The 20,081-nt window shown below is 38.9% G+C and overlaps 3 protein-coding genes across 10 annotated transcripts; 2 read left to right on the top strand and 1 right to left on the bottom strand.

Moving 5' to 3' along the window:
* Window positions 1-64: 64 nt before the first annotated feature.
* On the top strand, window positions 65-5,052 carry hnrnpd (heterogeneous nuclear ribonucleoprotein D). Of its 6 annotated transcripts, none has more exons than XR_014090351.1 (9): window positions 65-557; window positions 1,034-1,202; window positions 1,713-1,874; window positions 1,955-2,086; window positions 2,193-2,292; window positions 2,877-3,032; window positions 3,114-3,204; window positions 3,642-3,743; window positions 4,613-5,052. XR_014090351.1 is itself a non-coding variant. In XM_017307993.2 (8 exons), the coding sequence occupies exons 1-7, from the start codon at window positions 391-393 to the stop codon at window positions 3,179-3,181; spliced, it is 954 nt and encodes a 317-aa protein (XP_017163482.1). In that variant the 5' UTR covers window positions 65-390; the 3' UTR covers window positions 3,182-3,204; window positions 4,613-5,052. The 6 variants fall into 6 exon arrangements, 4 of the variants coding, with proteins under 4 accessions (XP_017163482.1, XP_008421586.1, XP_008421585.1 ...); XR_534989.2 differs by having other exon boundaries at window positions 3,114-3,208; XM_017307993.2 differs by lacking the exon at window positions 3,642-3,743.
* On the bottom strand, window positions 4,902-11,743 carry LOC103473265 (vesicle-associated membrane protein 8). Of its 2 annotated transcripts, XM_008423367.2 has the most exons (4): window positions 11,394-11,533; window positions 10,926-11,007; window positions 10,442-10,612; window positions 4,902-5,474 (listed from the first exon to the last, which is right to left on the bottom strand). In XM_008423367.2, exons 2-4 carry the CDS (start codon window positions 10,926-10,928, stop codon window positions 5,337-5,339), a joined length of 312 nt encoding a protein of 103 aa, XP_008421589.1. In that variant the 5' UTR covers window positions 10,929-11,007; window positions 11,394-11,533; the 3' UTR covers window positions 4,902-5,336. The 2 variants fall into 2 exon arrangements, with proteins under 2 accessions (XP_008421589.1, XP_008421588.1); XM_008423366.3 differs by lacking the exon at window positions 10,926-11,007 and having other exon boundaries at window positions 11,394-11,743.
* A 1,756-nt stretch (window positions 11,744-13,499) lies between these two features.
* Window positions 13,500-19,255, top strand: mat2al (methionine adenosyltransferase II, alpha-like). 2 transcript variants are annotated; one of them, XM_008423361.3, is made up of 9 exons: window positions 13,500-13,863; window positions 15,305-15,382; window positions 15,853-15,975; window positions 16,071-16,183; window positions 16,962-17,105; window positions 17,185-17,403; window positions 17,482-17,664; window positions 18,325-18,458; window positions 18,550-19,255. In XM_008423361.3, the coding sequence occupies exons 1-9, from the start codon at window positions 13,788-13,790 to the stop codon at window positions 18,650-18,652; spliced, it is 1,173 nt and encodes a 390-aa protein (XP_008421583.2). In that variant the 5' UTR covers window positions 13,500-13,787; the 3' UTR covers window positions 18,653-19,255. The 2 variants fall into 2 exon arrangements, with proteins under 2 accessions (XP_008421583.2, XP_081470098.1); XM_081613972.1 differs by lacking the exon at window positions 13,500-13,863 and adding an exon at window positions 13,909-14,098.
* Window positions 19,256-20,081: the final 826 nt, after the last annotated feature.

Genomic DNA, 20,081 nt, shown 5'->3' with positions numbered 1-20,081 from the left:
GAGTGTTTCCGTTAAACACTCCGAAACGATAGATGGCGCTGTTCAACATTTCACATTGTTTACTGACGTGTTTCGAAAGCGCAGAAGGAGTTACTGCGATGAAAACAAAACGACGCTCAGAAATTAACCCTTAAAATTTATAGAAACTATCTCTTTCCTTCTGAAACGCAATCCGTTTATTTTACTTTAACGTGCAATAGATTTCTTCGAGCCGATTTTGAACGCCTGCTAGGGATCAGCTTTTTTCTGTAAGCACACTTGATCATAAATTGCCTGTCTAGCCTCTAGCTGTCAGCTTTACCGTTAGCTTAGCTTCTTCTCGCATTGTATTGTTTTGTGTCTGTTTCTGGAGCCACTTTCGTTGGAAGCAGGTGTTGATAAATTCAAGACATGTCGGAAGATTATGAATTCAGCGAAGACCCGAGCATGATGAGAATGGAGGAGGATGGGGAGGGCAACTGTGACGATCCCATGTCCGCCTCTGGGGACTGTGGCCTGATGGGAGGAGAGGCCGACGGATCGAAGATTGATGCTAGTAAAAATGAGGAGGATGAAGGGTATGTTTACGGTGACTCGACTCATATTTACTGTTTATAATATGTTAATCTAGTTGAGCAGTATGTCATAGTTTGTCACCTTTTCGGATTCCTAATGACCAACTTTTTCTGCTGGCACCTAAACATGTCTGGAGAAAAAAAAAACTAAATGCCTGCGTTTGTAATAAAATCCAAAAACTAGTGTTTTGTACAGCTTTACATACAGCAGTTTGTCTTCACGGTGCATGGGTGGACTTGTTTTGCTCCTTAAGAAAATGTTTGATAGAAAAATCAGTCATAAATTTGCCAGAAGAAAATGATCATTTTTACAATATACAAACTAGAATTTTCTGACATTACAAAGTCACATTGCTACAACCATATTTATTGCATTACTATCCACTTTGCCTTTCGCAATTACATTATTATTAATGTAATGACAATTGCGGTACAGTAAACAGTGCAGCACTAAAGGAAGTGAACTGTTCTGTTAACAGGAAGATGTTTGTTGGAGGGCTCAGCTGGGACACGACCAAGAAGGACCTGAAGGATTACTTCACAAAGTTCGGGGAGGTGGTGGACTGCACGTTAAAACTGGACCCTATGACCGGGCGCTCTCGGGGCTTCGGCTTCGTGCTCTTTAAAAATCCAGAAAGCGTTGAAAAGGTATCCCTTTGCTGCCAGAGGCTGCACTTTTCTAGAAATTCTTTTGTACATGTTAAATTTGTAAAGCTGTATATTAATTTTATTATTATTTTTTTTTTTACACTTTACTTCTATGAGGCCTACTTTGGACTTACTGTTGGTGTTAATGAGATTTAATGCCTGGGTGTATCGCATCACATCCAGTATTCATTTTTACCTAAACAAAAATCTAATCAGCAAAGTCATGTATTGGAAATAATTCACAATGGAAACGTCTTAAGATGTTTTTATACCATCTTTGCAGAGGAGGACACATTACTGGAGCTCATTTTTTATTTAGCGCTTTTTTTTTTTGTTACATTTATTTTCTTTGTATTTATTTTTTTCTGATACTACATCCACAGTTCTGTTATAATATTAGTCTAATGTATTTGGTGTTTTCTTAAAGTTCTTAAAGTGATTCATATGTTAAACACGCCTTTAAATGCTCTATTTCTTCTCTGTTGTTCTATTTGCTTTCTTTCCATGAAGGTCGCCTCACAGAAGGAACACAAACTCAACGGGAAAGTGATTGATCCCAAAAAAGCAAAGGCCATGAAGAGCAAGGAGCCTGTGAAGAAGATCTTTGTAGGCGGGCTGTCCCCAGACACGCCCGAAGAGAAAGTCAGAGAGTATTTCGGTGCCTTTGGAGAGGTTTGTGGTTTCCTAAATTACAAATGCTCCCATGTTATTTTTCTTAAACCCACTGCATGTCCGTGCTGTAAAATAATCAGGTGGAGTCCATCGAGCTGCCCATGGAGACCAAAACCAACAAGCGGCGGGGCTTCTGCTTCATCACCTTCAAGGAGGAGGAACCAGTGAAGATGATCATGGAGAAAAAGTACCACAATATCGGACTCAGCAAGGTTCCATCTGTCTTTTTTTTTTTTTCTCTTTCCTTGTAGCTCTATAAATACCCATGTAGCAGCGTCTTTAAAAGGTACAATAAATGAGTGTGATTGGCTCCCTCAGTGTGAGGTGAAGGTGGCCGTGTCCAAGGAGCAGTACCAGCAGCAGCAGTACTGGGGAGGCAGAGGAGGATACTCGACCAGGTCTCGAGGGAGAGGTGGGGGTGAGTTTCTCACGGCTGACCTCCAGCTCCACCTGGTGGTCAGTTCAGGGAATGAGACAGAAAAGCAGCACATGACCCAAAACAGATTTATGAGAACTAATCTCATAGTTAATCATTTTTGAAGGGAAATTTTCTTTACAGAGGTTTCATTTTATTTTATGGTTTTGGTTCCGTGTGGTTTTGTTTGCTTTTTTTTTTTTTATTATCTTTAAGTCTTTTGTCTTATTTTTGAAATTTAAGATGTTCCATTGCTAAATGTTCTGAGCAAAATTAAAGCTTATTAGTCGTTGAGAGAGCGAACCTGCATCATCTTTTGCCATTAATGGCATTTTACTTGAACATGTTCTCAAAGCAACAATGTTATTGATTATCACGATAATTTATGGGGAAATGTATCGTCCGGCAGAATTTGCTGTCATGAGAACTTAATTAATGCCTGGGTGTAGCATTATCTAATTATCTGTTTTAGTTGTTGCTAAAATAAAGTTCATATTTGGAGTTTGGCAGGCAAACCCCCCACCCCAAAAAAAAACATGTAGATGATTTTATATTAATACATTGTAGTCTGTGTTGTTTGTCTGCAGGTCCCAACCAAAGCTGGAACCAGGGTTATGGTAACTACTGGAATCAGGGATATGGGAATTACGGAAATTATGGTTATGGTAATCAAGGATATGGTGGCTATGGAGGCTATGATTACTCTGGTTACAACAATTATTATGGATATACTGACTACGACAGTGAGTATTTGTGGATATACAGACACATGTATTGCCGTTGCCAAGGCAACGTGGTGTGATTGCGGGTTGTGGCTGTTGCAGATCAGTCTGGTGGATATGGGAAGTCACCACGGCGTGGTGGTCACACCAACAGTTACAAACCGTATTAAAGGGACAAACCCTCCACCTCCAAGTAGGTACGTACCACCAACTGCATACTAAGCACTGAAAAAAAAACTTCAATTAGTTTTTTTTTTTGTTTTTTTTTTTAAAGTAAACTTTGGTGTTTTTATAATATTTGTGTAATTTTGTTGTTCTTTCTGGTTTTCTTCTTAAGTGCTTTACAGTAGTGGTAACGTAAAAGGCTCTTGTGACGATTATTAAAGAGCAGCCGAATCTTCCCGCTGCCTCTTTTTTTTTTTTTTGCAACCTTCTCTTTGTTGTTGTTGTTGTTGTTGATTTTGTTTTTCTTCGTTTTAAACCGTAAAGTTAACAGGTAAACTACTGCTACTACAGTAAATGGATGCCAAAGTTAAGGATGTGCAAAAGGAAAACAGAAAAAGGAAAAAAAAAAAAAAAGAAAGAGTGTGTTGTGTCCTAACTCTGACATACCTTGTTTGTACCTGCCAGCGGAGCTTCCTTGCAGGCCATGAGCTGACTCCCAGATACTCTCAGGGCCCGCTCAATGCGGACCGGGTATGAGAAGCATACGCTCTCGAATGCTGCCGTTTGGTATGGTCTTACAACATCCTGTATCCGCATTTCTAATCTAAAAAAACAAAAACAAAAAAAAAAAAACAAATTAAGGGACACGTCCAGCTTTGTCATCTTTCTTTCCATTTGTTTCCTTAATTTATTTTTATAAAATATATATCTATATATATTTTTTCTGCGACTGTCTTTTGTAATGTAAGAAGTTAAAAATCTACACATGTAATTGTGGTTTTTTCACAGGCCCTTACTCCCCCACAAGTAACGATTGATAACGTATGAATAAATAACGATTTGCTTTCCTAAAGGATACATTCGTCATTCTCTGGATTTTCCAGTTCCTAATGTTAACATATGTATTCTCTTAAAAAAATGCTTGTTTCTTTATTTAGCTAAAGTAGTCCATGAGCTTAAACCTGGTTTGGACTCTACTGTGTTGGGGGATAAAGTGCTTTTAATTTGTGTAAATGTATTGTTCTTGTTTTTGTTTTACTGACAGCGATGGAAAAGACTCCTCTTTTTTGTTAATTTTTCCTGTAACACATTTTCTTCTTATATCCATTGATAAAAAAAAACAACAACATACACACACATAAACTCAATCAAAATGTCACCACAATTCCAGAAATTTGCATGTAATGCTCTCACCATAATGTGTATCTTTTGACCGATCTGAACGTAATTTTTATTTAATTTTTTTTCCCCATTTAGTATTTTGACTTCTTCGTCAGGATCCCTAGTTTAATTTATACACATTTTAAAGCTGTAAATCTGTTAAAAATAATTGCTTTTATCACGTAGGCCGATTAAAAACGGAATTCCTGTCTTTCTTTAGTAGCTGAAGACTTGTCGCTCATCCACTCTGACTTGTTCCTGTTTGTTTCCTGCAGGCTTCGGCGGCGAAAGCGTCGGCCACAGAGACGATCCAGCTAAAGACATGGCTAGTTTATGAAAGCAAAACGAAGACTGCTTTGAACCCACCGTACATTTCTCCTGTATTTACCCAAGTATTTCAGTGTCCTTTTTGTTTTTTTGTTTGTTTTTTTCTTTTCGCATTCGTTTAGATCGCTTCAGGGTTTTTTCTCACGTCCTTCGTTCTTTCTTGGTTTGTGTTTGAAGTTCTCGCTGCTTCACGTCGTCCCGACCGACGCTTGTAGAGACGGCAGCAAAGAGACGAGATCACAGTTTTACCTACTTTATGGTGTTCATCAGTCATATAATACAAATATTCTTACAGAGTTTGACATCCATAAACGTACATTATATACACGTGATGTATCGGACATTAAAATGATCAAAAATAATAATAAAAAGAAAAAGAACAACAACAGCCAAACAAAAGCTCTCGTCTGTGTTTGTTGAAGAATCAAATTGGTTTTGCATTCATCTGGAGTGTCATGGTTTCATGCCAGCAAACTTAATTATTATTATATTTAATCTCTTTTTTTTTTCCCAACTTCACATCATCATAGAGACCTTAATGGATTGTCATGCGCTGTTTAAATTTAAATTTACATACACATCTCTGAGATATAAAACAACACGTTTTATGTGTGCAAATTAGTTGTGTGGTGGTGATCGCCTCAGCTTCAGGGGGTGGGGTGGGGTCAAAGGTTAAATGACGCCGGTGGCAGCAAGGATTATGAGTATCAGGACGATCAGCACAATCACACCGATTATGATCATCATTTTAATGTTCTTCCACCAGTACTTCCGGGCGACCCGCGTCGACGTTCTCTGGAAGGAGTCAGCCTGAAAAAGCAAAAGAGCAAATCATAACGAAGCTGTTGTGAAGGAAGGACATTTGTCAGGGTTTGAGAAAGTATATACTTGGGACTTTTTTTGTGTTTTCTAATGTTACAACCACAAACTTCAGGATGTTTTCTTAGATTTTTTGTGATAGACCAAAACAAGGTGGTTTTTTTTTCTCATCTTTCTACAGATATTTTGGGGATGTCCTTTTCCTTTTTTGAGGTTGAAACAGCCTCTTTGCAATCACCCTAATCACCCTAATCTTTAGGTTCCTGCAAAGTTTTAAGTAGGACAACTTCAAAATGTTTAGCATTTCCAGTCAGATGAAATGTGTTATAAAAAGTCAAACTTTTTTTAAAAATCCGAAATTAGAGTCTTAAAATGTCCTGTATTCATTAATAAAAGCTGACTTTAAATTCGTTAATCACAGGTCTTTTTGGCACCATTGGCCTCCATTTGACAGTGAAATAGACGCAAACTGGGTTATAAGAGAAGACATGCGGCGAAAGTCAACAGGCCCGTCCCACATGGGCCGCACGCGCCACCGCGCTGTCCTGCAGGTCTTGAATTTTGTCGTGGCAGGACAAACTATTTAATTATTTAATCTCTTATATTTACTTTTTAGCTACTTTTTGCTAGCTGTTGATATATCCTTGCTACCTAGCTCCAACTTGCTGAAACCTGCCGATACGCAGTTAAGGCCAACTGCGTGTTGGCCTTAAAGACGGTTTCATCCGGTGACTATACTCCACCTGTTTTTGAGGCTTCTTATTGTGAAATACATAAGTACCATCATAATACTTCTGTTTCAAAATAACTGCATGATAGTTTACTGCATATGTACACAAATGAAGGAGGCTAATGGGTTTATACTACAGGACAAGTTGGCTTCCGTCTGCATTGTTTGAAGAGTTTTTCACCTTAGCTCCTCAAATGCTTGTAGCAGTGGTGTCCAAAGTGTGGACCAAGGGCCATTTGTGGACCATGGAATGATTTTGTGTGGCCCCAGACAACAAGAATGATACAAATGAGCTCTAATGCCAATATATTAAAATCTCCTGAATTTTAGGTAGGTCATAAGTATTTTTTCTTGTACTTTGCGGACTTTTTGGGTTCGATTTAATTGAATAGGAAGCAGGTCCACATTTAGCAACTTTCACTTGGTGCATCAATTCATCAAATTCGACCAAATACTTTTTGAAGAAAGACAGAAAACCATCAACCTGAAAAATGTAGGAAACTTCACATCTATAGATCCATATAATTTAGAGATCCGATTTCTTTGAGTCTACTTTGTTCATTTTACTAAAAGTATTGCTTGTTTAATTTATTTAAGGTAAAAAGATACATAACATTTTTGTGGCCCTTTTGTACATTAAATATGAGATTTTTGATCCACCTGGCAAAACGTTTGGACTCCTCTGTTTTACTAAGATTAAGTTCTGATGGATAACTGGTTCATTTGGGTTGGAATCAGAAAAATGCTTTTTCTCCTTGGCTAATTTGATGTGATTTTCCAGAACAACTCTAAATTTCTAAAAATGATCATTTGGGCATACATTTATTTTCAGTGAATAAAGGAAACGCAGCTTCCTGATAGGCTACCACTGTGTGCCGTAACCTTAGCTGCTAATCAAAGCAGCCAATGGAAACAATAACTTTCGCAAGAAACAATGGTTTCTGCTGCGTTGGAGGAAGTGGAACTGAATGAAATGTGAATTCCTCCTGTGAGAGTTTGGTGCTTTCTCACCAGCCTCCATTTTAAACATGACCACTCGTCACATTGGGCCAATAATAAACTGCTTTGTTTACATTCTGACTGTTTCTATGAAAATAACACAGACAACACTGTTGTACGGTGACTGTTGGCGATAATGTTAGATACAGGTAAGTATGATAGTGTATTAGGGAGTGCATTTCCAGCAAAGAATCTCAGGAATTCTGTAGAAAAAGCAAATTCATTTCTGAGATTAATCTCACTCAAAATTTTACGTTTTTTTGTGGAGATTTACTCCTTTTATTTTTTTTGTTTTCTATCTGCATTGGTTCTAATAACGGTGTTGTAGAAATAGTACGGTATACTATTACTGTTCAAAAAATACTGTTATGTGGGATTCTAAATAGGTGATTTATGATGTTGGACTCGACTCTCTTTTGGTTAAACAACTTAAAATGTATCTTTGTTTTACAGTTTAAAAGTGCTCACATCGGGCCGATGTATATTCCTGCAGCCAACATGTGACACATCTGTTTTCCGACGGTCGAAATAATCAGCATGATTACAATGTTTTACCTCTACCACAACCTGTAAAATGGAGGGTATAATAAAGTAAAAGTGTGTGAAAAGAATTTCCACCTTACTCCTACAACCCTCGATGCTTTGCATAAATTTTGTGGCTCACTTCCGGGTCACCATTCTAACGTGTGAGCTATCTCTCTGTCTCTCATCGAGCAAATACAGATTAAATCAGATTTTTGAAGAAGTAAAAACATCTACACCTTAAAATTTGACGGCATAGTCAAAGCTGTACTTTCACTCTTAAAAGATTTGGTGAATGTCTGACGTCTGATTACATTGGTAGCAACTCTACTGCCATGAGCAGAGAAGTGAGGTAAAGTATGTTTCCACTTAAAGCTAATCTGCTAGCAGCACAGAACTGTGCGTTGACTACACTGAAGTGTCTCCATGCATTGATGAGTCGCCTTTTATCAAAGGAAGTACATATTTAACTTGTTACTTCTGAACATATTATCATATCTGATCTGTTTAATCATTTTTTGAGCTAAGCGTTTCTTCTCTGCTGATTGGTTGTAGCTGAACTCAGGTTTTTTTTTTCTCCTTCTCTGGGCTTTTTGCTGATTAAATGAATGAAGTAAACATACAGGGCTTTTAGGTTGTCCCTTTAAAATTGATTCTCTGTCGAACTCCCGACCAAACCTGAATCTGATCACGGAGCGAAGCTCACTTCACTTCACTTTGGGTGCATGTTCAACACACACTTGTTGCATGTGAAGATGCGAATAGCGCCTCAAGGAACATGATGTTTGTAACTGATTTTATATCAAAACAGACCAAACGAAGGAGACATTTTTCAAAATTAGCAATCCGTTCTGTTCCCATTGGATCGAGAGTCATGTTATCTTTAGTTTTGGTAAATTTACAACAATTCAAAACTAGAAGCAAATTCCAGTGTTAGCTAATAATTTGCCATAATAATTTATCCTTGGAATCATTATGTCTCTATGGAAACTGTCAAAAACTTAGCCTTGGGTTTGAGGTCAGAACCACTGACATAGAAACAACTCCACAACATGATGCTGCCATCACCATGCTTGTATATATTTTCTTTTTTTCTCAGTGTTCTTGTTTAGGAAGGCCTCTTTTTGTAAAACATTGCTTTTCTGTATTTAATACAATAATCGTACCTCTTTGGCATAAGAATATTTTGGTAAAAGAAAAAAGAAATAATTAAACCCCTCAGATGAACATGACATTAATTTGACGGCGTTCCAATCTACAAAAAAATCAAGTTTTCATTTTTATGTCAAAGAATATTAAAACACATCAATTATATTACTGTTTTTTTAAGGGGAAGTTAAACAACTTGAATGCAGCTGTCCTTGTATGTCTGCAGTTTTTGGGTGACAATGTAGGAACAGATTTAAAACTTCCCTAGCACACCCAGGCTAATTTGTATAGAAATGTAACTTGATCTGCAGATGCTAAGCTGCTAGTGGATACAATCTTTTCAAGAAAAAACTCTAGTAAAAACAAAAATTTAGAACGTGTGCGGATTGATAATTGAGCATTACATTCATTTTTTTCTACAGGATAATCTGCATAATGCTGTTTTTTACTGCATCATTTATCTTCTGCTCTCCTAAGTTTTATTACTTAGTTTATTTTAAGCTATATTCTATATATTATTTACCATGATAATAACAAAGTGAAAACCAATTTCTATAAAATCATGACAAATAAACATATGCACCATAAAATAAGTGATTGAGTGAATGTTTAAAGTGACCGACCCAATTCAACAGAGGTCCAATCAAATGGTGCTGGTCATCTCACAATGAGTGGACTAGAGATTGCCTGAGTGCAGTGATTGTCTCACAAGTGATCGAGGTCCATTCGCTGGTTAATCAGTATCCATAGCGACCATTACATCATGAAGACTGATTTTGTCTTAAGACTGTGTTGTACTGTACTGCTGTTCTGTTGCCTTGGTTCTTCACCAGTCAAAACTTTATGGGAGACTAGCAGTGACAGACATTTCCATAACAAATGTGTAAAAAAAATCTTTGTCTGTATTCTGCTGATGTGAAAAAAACAACATGATTTTGCGATTGTGGTGTTTCCATTAAATGAGAAATGTAATCAAAATCACATGTGAATAAGCTTGTTCACGCGATAAGTCATTAAAAGTGATGGCCGTTGAATGCAAACAGTTAAATGAGATCTGTTCATAATTTAGTCGTGGCACCAACAATCATCATCTATCAGACATCAGAGGAGACGATGGCGTCTTATTCAGGTGTTGGAGCAACAAGCTCTGAATAATTGGGAGCGGCTACGTATGCAGCGTTGTGGGAAATTTTTAGTGGGTTATTTTCTAGAAGAGCGATGGATTCAACACGTTGGAATGACACAACCTTTTATGAGTTGTACGATGCGACACATCGTACGGAAGAACCAAAGACAATCCATCCACCTCCTACTACTTCCTGTTGTTTTCTTTGTTATTTTTTCCAATAGTAACATCCGGTTGCTGATCATGTGACTCATATGGTGCGGAAAATGTGTTCTCATTAAAGTTTTACATCTATTTATTTCTATTGAGCAGATGTAGTTTTTGTAACTAAGTTGTGTAACTTAATGGAAACGTAGCTAGTGTTAGCATAGATTCAAAGGTAAATGAAGCATAGTGCTTCAAGCTTCCACCTCATTCTTTACTCGTACTCACAGATGCTTGGAGGTCGTCCGTCTTCCCGATGAGGTCGTCTATTTTGTCGCCCCTCTCCAGCACCTTGTTGATGTTGTCCTTCAGTATAACTTTAACTTCATTGACCTGACTCTGCACCTGGTCGAACGTGCCGGAGGAGGCCGCGGCGGCCGGCTGAGGGTTTGCTTCTGCCTGCATGGGACACAAACGGTGGCGACGCTCTCAGTTTTGGTTGGGGCCAAACATTTAACGGAAACTGAAAGTCTCACAGGCAGAAACACACAGAGGAGCTCCGGCCGTGGGTTTCTCTTCCTGGTACTGTTCTACACAGGAAGCGCTTTGATGCCTGACCTATTTTCAACTGGATCTGTTTGATGTAAACTAGCTCTAAATCACAAGAAAAAGGTAAACTGAGTCGAGCTGAAAACCGGGGACCCACTTAAAATATGAAGAATAAACCCTAAAGTAAACTTTTGTGTTTAAAAACTAAAAAGTTTACACTTACCATAGTATTTCTCAATCCCAACGGATCAAACTCAGCTTCATATGAATGAAATCAAACAAAAGCCCTCCAGCTGCAGTCCCACCTGTGTGGTAAATAGAAGCAGGGGATCTTCAGGGTGCTTCTTTTTCTCTCATATGACTCACACGGCCTGCACTCAACAAATTCTTGCTAAAGGTTGAGCCTCCGCTCTGTTATCCATTAACCAGCAGTTGCCTCAATCAAACTATCAATGGTTTTAGAGCCGTTTACCATCAACACCAAAGAATTAGAGCAACTCTGACCTCATTGAGGCTGCACTTTCATTTCCTGCTTCACAGAAACAAAGCTGCTGCATATTCATTAACAAGACACACAAAAACAAAACAGTTCTGTAGTGGTTAAATGGGGGGAAAAATAACTAGATTGTTCAACACATCTCTTAGTTGCATTTCTACGCGGGTTTATTTTTCTTTCTTGTTTTTTACATACCATCAGCTGTCTGGAGAGGATCCAGGCCGGCGCTCTGCTGATATGTCCGGGCAAAGGGCTGTGTGTTTTCGACACAGGCAGATTTGCAAGGCAATAAAGGGGGTGAGGTGAAGTCACGCTCTTGCTCCACTTCATTTCCTCATCCTGCGCTGCCGCTGCCACGGCTCGTCGTTTCAGCAAACACAGTCACCATCTGCTTCATGCAGACTACAGTGAAGCAGGACTTTCTCTCCGCTGTAGTTTCTATCTTTTTAGGTTTTTCTAGATTACATACTCAGTTATGTATTGTCTGATCAATGTAAAGTTATGATATGATAGTTACTTTGAGTTGTTTGTATCTTTGACCACATTTTTTTTTTAGATGCATGAATAATTTTTTTCTCTCTTTTTCAGGAGTGGTTTATGTGCTTATTTGAAACAAACTTTTAGGTAATCGTGTTTTTATCCACTTCCTTTGCGATTAAGAATTATTTTGACAATTTGTGGAGATAAATTGCCACAAACATTCTCCCATCTTGCATATAATTTAAGGAAACTGTATGTCATCATGTTTGTAATGTGCTATGAAGCATGAAATCAAAATAACTCAGTAACCTCCTGAATGGAGTCATGTAACCACGTTTCCTTACAGCATATTTCAAACACCTGTTAAATTCAGAACTTATTTGTAGTTTGTGCTTCTTTATAGTTGCTGAGCTTTTTTATTATTATTGTTTATCCATTTCCTTTCGTAGTTCTGGACCTGGTTTGCAACCATTTTCTGTCTCTTTCTACTCGTTGCTCTGTTTTGTATGGAAGCCCATTTCTGCCATGAACGGAAACAGAAAATCCCACCAGGAAGTCATGTCTTCAACTTTCAAAGTCATAATTATAAGATTCGGTCATAATCAAGAGAATAATAACTTTGAAAGTCGAGATTATGACTTTTAGTCTCAAAACTCAAAAATTCCGACTTGAAAACTTGTAATTATGATTTCCTTAAGAGTCATTTTTCTTTCTTTCCTTTTTCATGGCAGAAATGGGCTTCCGTAGATTTGTTGTTTTCTTTTTAAGGTTTTATGTTTATTTGCATTTCTCTTGGGCTTACTGCTTTAATCAATTTCTGGTTCAATATTATTGATTTAAAAAAAAAAATCTAAGACATTCTCCCATACTTTAGAGGTCTAAAGTCTAGCAAAAACCTTTAAAACAACAGCAGTAAGCATATTAAAAGAATCGTTTCTAATCAGCAGCCTTTCCAGTCATTGACAAACTGAAATGTGAATAAAATCTTAAGCCGAATACAGTTTTTCTTCCTCTCTTCTTGTTCCTCACACGTTTTGCAACACAACAACCTGGGAAATTTGTGTATTATTTCATCAGAGACGAACAGGGAGGCAAACATTACATAAATGAAGCTGAAGAAATGTCTATCTGTGTGACCAGAAGCAGAAGCTCCTCTGTGAGTTGAACTTTTCCTCAGATAAAGCAGATCTGGACATGAGTCACATTAACAGACATTGAGGATCCTGCATGTCAGCAAAGTAAATTCTCACATCTTTGTTCTGTAATTCAACACAAAAATTCATTTTTGTTAAATCAAAATGTGAATGTGCCTTTTATTTATTTATTTTATTTTTATGTAAGATTTGATTTAAACAAACAAAAGATTTGTGTGAAATTGACCTACAAACTATAGTTTGAAAACTTTAATAGGGTCTCACATGATCGTGTTATCATGACACAGGAGTACAGTTTGGAACATTTTGGGGATGATTTGCTTGTTTTCTGGGCCAGCAGAATTTTTTTTTGTCCGAGATCAACAACTTGAGTGAGACATTAGTCAGTTTTTTTAACAAGTGTCCATCTACACACCAACCTATGCAAGAGGATAAAGGCCACTGAATTCTGACTTTCATCTCCAATTTTTTTTCTTTCAGAATTCATTTGTCTCGGAATTTTGACTTTTATCTTCCAAAATCAAAAGACACTAGTTTAATTTAGAGAAAAAAGTAAAAAAAAAATTTCCTATAACTGTTTATGCTTGCATTCCATGTTTCCTCAATTCCAGATTTGAGGCCAGAAACCGCACAAAGTCCTTCAGAGAGCAACAAGTAACACCACAGCGACACCTAGCGGCTCCTTTCCTGACAAACATTCCTGGAAGGTGTTCAGCCATTACCCTGCAGGGTTCGGAAAGGCCCTGAAAACTTTCACCGAGATGATTTATAGCAGCTCATTTCCGCAGGAGCGCTGAAGAAAGGTTTTATCAGGCTGATTTTTATCAAAACCAACCTGAGCTTCAACCTCCACACTTAGTTAAACATTGCTTTTTACAGCCCCTACGGTCATTTCTCTCTTTTTTTTTTCTTTTACTCTGCGTCGCCACGTTTGGACTCTTTCTCTTCAGCAGAGATGAACCCCAGCAGCGGAAAGCGCAGCGGGAAGACTTTCCTGTTCACGTCCGAGTCTGTGGGGGAAGGACACTCTGGTACTGTACCCACTCAAGCTTCCGCCGACCGACACAGAGCACACACACACACACACACACACACACACACACACACACACACACACACACACACACACACACACACACACACACACACACACACACACACACACACACACAATGGCGAAGGAAGGCTGCAGAGAACACACTGTCTGCACATGTGCGGATTCGGTCGAGCAGTTCTGAAACGATACAGCATGCAGTTAGTTACGAAGTTAGTAAGTTGAAGTCATTTTAATGGCGCTTAAAGACGAAAACGGACGGAACATTTAGTTTACGCTACAAAATTTTCATATGTAAGAAAGTTGATTAGAAATGGTTCAGAACATTTGTATGGAGGTCCAAAAGTGCCAACTGTTATTTATTTTTTTGTACATATATTTTAAAGCTGTCACTATGTTGTGACATATAATAATATGAAGCAAATAATCAGTGAAAAGATCCTCCACCTCCTCCGTTTGAAGAAATATATCGCTTCCGGTACCCCCCATCCCCCAAATACAATCAGAGCCACGAGGAGGGTCTTAACGCTGTCAATCATTCTCCCAAACTTGCTGCTAAATGTGCTAATGGCAGAGAAATAACTCACCGTTACAGGAAAACCGTTTATCCACGTCATCCATGGATGTGCTAAGTAGCATTAGCAGAGAGCAAGTTAGTGAGGTGGGGTGGGGATATGATTGACAGCGCTAAGACCCGCCCCCTGGCTCAGATTTTTTGTTTCTAGTTAGCACTGGGAGAATTTGGAGGAGCTTGATTTTTTTTTTTCATAGATTATCTGTCTCATACCATACTGTCATGACATAATGACAGTTTGAACAAATATGTAAAAAAAAATCTATCCTTTTATAAACTTATAACTTACCTACTGCAACTTTAAATAAAAAAAATAAATAATTGAATGATTGCTTTAATGACTTGATGATTAAACAAATATATAATTTATTATCTCTGTGAAGGACACACTTATTTCTCAAAAATATAGTTACTTTAATTGTCAGTTTTGCGTATTAAAAAAGTGTCTAGTGGGCGGTGTTAATGTCTTTATGCAAAATATATGGTGTGAAGTCGTCAGTGTAAGATTAACCAATCAGATTTATTTGACAAACCACAGAGGCAGTTTAAGTTGTCATGGTGCAATAATTCAGAAAAAAAATACTGAAAATAATTATTGACATAACCACATATGATTTAGCAAATATTTATAAAATTTACATTTACAGTAACATAATTTCTAGTACAAATGATTTGCTTACAATAATATACATTTACTTAAATTATTACAGTAATTCATAACTGTCGGTGTTTTTTCCAACCAGAACTAAATGTTCCGAATAAAGAGGCCGGTGAGTGTCTGATTGTTTCACAGACGCTTCTGTTCCTGTTCTCTTTTTAAACTTGAAGTCTTTTGTTTCTGCAGATAAAATGTGCGATCAGATCAGCGACGCCGTCCTGGATGCTTACCTGAGTCAGGACCCGGATTCTAAGGTGGCCTGTGGTGAGTCTGAACATCACTGAGCTCATAAATTATGTTCTCTAATCATCTCTCCTGCTGTTCATTTCTTGTATATACTTATCCACCCTTTTAACACAAATAACCACAGCAGTGCTACAATTTATTTCTGTGCTTCAGTTAAACACCCCATAATCCTTTGCTGCATCACTATCACAGTCACATGACCGAACAAACACCACATGACCAACTGCCTCCACGAACGCAAACAGCAATGGGACGGAAATAAACATCGTTTGCTAATATTGGCTCAGTTTTACTCATGAAATCGATACGATGTGGATTCCGATATATCGAGCATTCCCTGTAGAATGCTGCTATCGACAGAGATGTTAAATCTGCTTATTAAAAAATGTTAACTTTGGAAATTCTGTCACATCAAACAAAAGCTGAAACATAAAAGACTGGCTAGCGTTAGCGGGACCCCCGATCATGTGTTGAAATCCTGATTCCAGAGTGTGTGGCAAAGACTGGCATGATTTTACTGGTGGGAGAAGTGACATCTAAAGCCATCGTGGATCTGCAGTCCGTCGTCCGAGACACCATCAAGAAGATCGGCTATGATGATTCGTCAAAAGGTATCGCGTGGTTGACTTGTCCGTGGACATTTGCAGGTATGTCCCCAGAAAATCAGGCAATAGATCAAAACCCTGCTGCTTGTTTTTGTCCTCAGGTTTCGACTACAAGACCTGCAACGTGCTGGTGACCCTGGAGCCGCAGGCCGAGGAGATATCAGACTGTGTGTTTGAAGGAAGAGATCAGGAGGACATCGGGGCTGGGGACCAGGTTCATTATCTGACTTTATACTGTAAATGCACCTGATATACGGAGTCCCAGCATCCACAAAAAGTCTTAAATTCATGGATCTAAAATTAAAGCTTTCAAATGTCTTCGGTTAATTAATTTTTTTTTTTAATTGCTTAAATTAAAAGTCTTAAATTTGTTGTGGCACGACTATTTAATCTTGTACATTCTCGTATTCTCAAGGTGGTTGAAGCTACCACTGACTAGCTGCTAATCTAACCTTACTAGCATGCTAGCTAGCCAGCCAGCTTTTTTGCGTTTGTCATGGGTAAGTGCAAATTTATTGCCAAACAAAACTTGACAGCCACAAATAAAAATCACAAACAACCAAAACTGTAAATAAAACGGGTTATGAAGTCATTGTAAACAGATTTTCCCTTCAAAACGTATTAATCATCAGAATGGACATTTTTGAGCTCATCTGAATTCATTATAAGATTAATTGCTTATTGGGGCAGGCTTATTAGTGGTAGGACCATCAAGTTCATTCATGGACTTGATGAAAGTGTATTCAAACAAACAAAAGACGTTAGGAAAACAGAAGCAGGCAAAGAACAGCAGAGCTTAATGGAGGAAACAATAACAATAGAACCAGAAGAGCTAATTACAGGTGAGTGGATGCAAGTGGGGAAGGAGTATGTAGGGGCAAATGAGGAAATGTCAACAGATCTAGAATGGAAGGCTTCAATCACCTCATATCCATCTGGTCCAGACCAAAACACGTTGGACACCTTTAATCACATGAGGTTTTTATTTCCAGGGCTTGATGTTTGGCTACGCCACTGATGAGACGGAGGAGTGCATGCCTCTAACCCTCCTGCTGGCTCACAAACTCAACCGCAGGATGAGGGAGCTTTCTCTTAACGGAGAGTGTCCTTGGATACTACCAGACTCCAAGTCACAGGTGTGGAAACTTGCACTTCAGCGTTTTGTGTCTTTGTTCTGTTTTCATCAGCTCCGTTGTCGCTGTCGCGGTCCGTCAGGTTACGGTGGAGTACCGAGACAGCGAGGGCGCCCTGGAGCCGCTGCGCATCCACACCGTGGTCATCTCCGTGCAGCACAGCCCCGACATCACCCTGCAGGAGATCAGACACAACCTGATGGAGAAGGTGGTGAAAGTTGTCGTTCCTGCCAAGTATCTGGACGAGAAAACCATCTACCACCTGCTGCCGAGTGGCAAGTTTCTGATGGGAGGCCCACAGGTCGGCGTCGACGCATCTGCAGGCATGAAAGATCTTTTCTTTTTAAAACGCGACTTGTTGGGGTTTTGTTTTCTGCAGGGTGACGCAGGACTCACAGGACGTAAAATCATCGTGGACACCTACGGAGGGTGGGGCGGCCACGGAGGTGGAGCTTTTTCTGGGAAGGACTACTCCAAAGTGGATCGGTCAGGTGCCTACGCGGCCCGTTGGGTCGCCAAGTCTCTGGTCAAAGCGGGGCTGTGCAAGAGGGCCCTCGTTCAGGTGAGACTCACGCAGTGTTCTGGTAACTGTAAATGCAGTGGGACTCAGGGTTTCCCCCGGAAAACCTACGCCAAGCTTGGTAGTAAGGGCCCTAGTGCAGTCCACCATGTTATTGTGTAAAAACAAAATGGTAAAAGTTACAAAAATTCAGAGGTGTACAAATAGGCATCATAAATTGGGAAATAATAGTGTAAGACCACCAGGCAGGTGCAGGGATGGTGCAGTTGGTGATCACTGCCCCGATGCGTCAACCATGAACCTGACTTACCCCATATTTACTGTCACTGGTTCTGGTGTGTAAAAAAAAAAACATTTAACATAAACAAATGACACTTAGCCTGTTTCCCTGCCAGGCTTATAATACACTTGGGGAAACCCTGGAATGGAAAGCAATAACAGCAGCTGTGTTTCAATTACAGATGTGCACAAAACCTTGTCGATATTCCACTAACGATGAAAAAACACAATGTCGCAATTGCGGTGTTTTCATTACATAAGAAACGCGATTAAAATCACACCTGAATAAGTTTGTTCACGCAATAGTTTATTTCGAAATTGCCTTGTTCCCAGTAAGCAGATTTATTTAGGAAAGGCCAACTAGCGCAATTCTGTGGTCAGTGGAAACGCAGCTCGTGATGCTTTCTGTGGTTTTCCTCTCAGATCTCGTACGCCATCGGTGTGAGTCACCCGCTCTCCATCACCGTGTTCCACTACGGCACGTCGGACAGGGACGAAGACGAGCTGCTGCAGATAGTGAAGAAGAACTTTGACCTCCGACCTGGAGTCATCGTGAGGTACGTGAAGTCCCTCCCACCCTCTCACCCCATCACGTATGAGCCCTGAAATAAAAGCTGTGCGTGTGACGCTGTTTCCTGTCATTTACAGAGAGCTGGGACTAAAGCGGCCGATTTACCAGGCCACGGCCTGCTACGGTCACTTTGGAAGAAAAGAGTTTCCATGGGAACAACCCAAGAAACTTGTGTTTTAACTCAAGATATTAACAGATATGCCCAAGATCATTAGCAAAATACATTTTAGTGTTGTTGATTTATTTCTTTGTTCTTTAATGAAATCACAGATGAAGATTTATGTAAGCCGTTTAATATACAGTCGTAGGCACCCTATGAAGATACGTATGTTTAGCATATTCTTAAAAACTCTTAAATTCATGTATCTAAAATGAAGGTCTTCAATTCATTTTAGAAAATGTTAGTAGGTCTTAAATTTGTTAATCACAGGTCTGAAATTTTGCATTCTATGTAGTTTAATTTTTTCGTGAGACTTTTCTGTCAGGCAAACATTTGCGTCGCCCGCAGACGTCATTTCATTCTGTGACTCGAGGCGATTGAGGCTAACGCTAACTGCCTGCTAATAAAATAGGAAATGGTAATGAACCTATGACCTCATTTCACGTCCTGTAAATGGATTTAATAATTCTCCGTGAGATTTTCTTTCTTTCTTTTTTTTTACTTTGAATATACTCAATTGTGACCTAATTCTTGTTTTAAACTTCTCCCCGAACCGTCCGCTGTCCTCCTTGATCTCCATGTTCGCCGTTTGTTTTCCAATAAACCTCCGAGGCCTTCACTGAGCAGCTGTTATTTTACTGACTAAATTGCACACATGGGAAGACTTTTATTTCTTGCACGTTCAGCTCTGTATATCCTCCACCTGTAGATGGGGCTGTTGCTTCACACATGCGGGATATGTTGAACCTTTGGCCTCGAAGCTCTTCTCAGTCATCAGTTAGTCATTCGTAGCTGTTGTGTTTAAAGAAACTGATGCACACTGACCAAACATTTAGATCAGCTGCTTCCAAGAAACCGTGACTTGTAATGTGACGTCATGCTGAGTTCATATCTGGTTTTCCTAGTGGGAGAAAACCAACCACACCTCTGAGAGCATTGCGTAATTTATCCAGCAGGCTGTTAGGAGTAACAAGAGGATGCTGTAATGTTATCAGAGGACTGAACTCTGTGATATGTGGTGAAACACTGTGAGACTGAAATACAATGGAAGCAATTGTGAACAGTGCTGAGGATGTTGAGGCTATTCCTCTGAAAGGTTTAACTGTGAAGGTAAAAATGATCATTTTTAATTGTTTCTGTGAACAAAAATGTTTTTTTTTTCCTTCTTCCGTTTTTGTTATTTTAGTTTTAGTTAACCATAATAACCTCATGACGTTGTAGAGCCAGAGTACTGGCTCCAACAGGATTTTGCGGTGGAATCTTTTACCTCTCTCCTGATTACTGGAGACACTTTTTTTTTCTAGAATTCCTCTGTCAAAAAAAATAATTATTTCTAATTTTCAATCAGCAATTCGACGGTGTTTAAAGGTAATTGAATCCGGATACAGGGACAATTATTCATCATTTAAGGTTATTTGCATTAATTGGAAATATTAATAGGTTCTTCAG

The sequence above is a fragment of the Poecilia reticulata genome, chromosome 12 (genome assembly GCF_904066995.2).
Source record: "Poecilia reticulata chromosome 12, P_reticulata-male-v2, whole genome shotgun sequence".
Taxonomy (NCBI): Eukaryota; Metazoa; Chordata; class Actinopteri; order Cyprinodontiformes; family Poeciliidae; genus Poecilia; species Poecilia reticulata.
The sequence above is the reverse complement of the archived record's forward strand: the minus strand, read 5'-3'. Positions and strand labels throughout refer to the sequence as shown.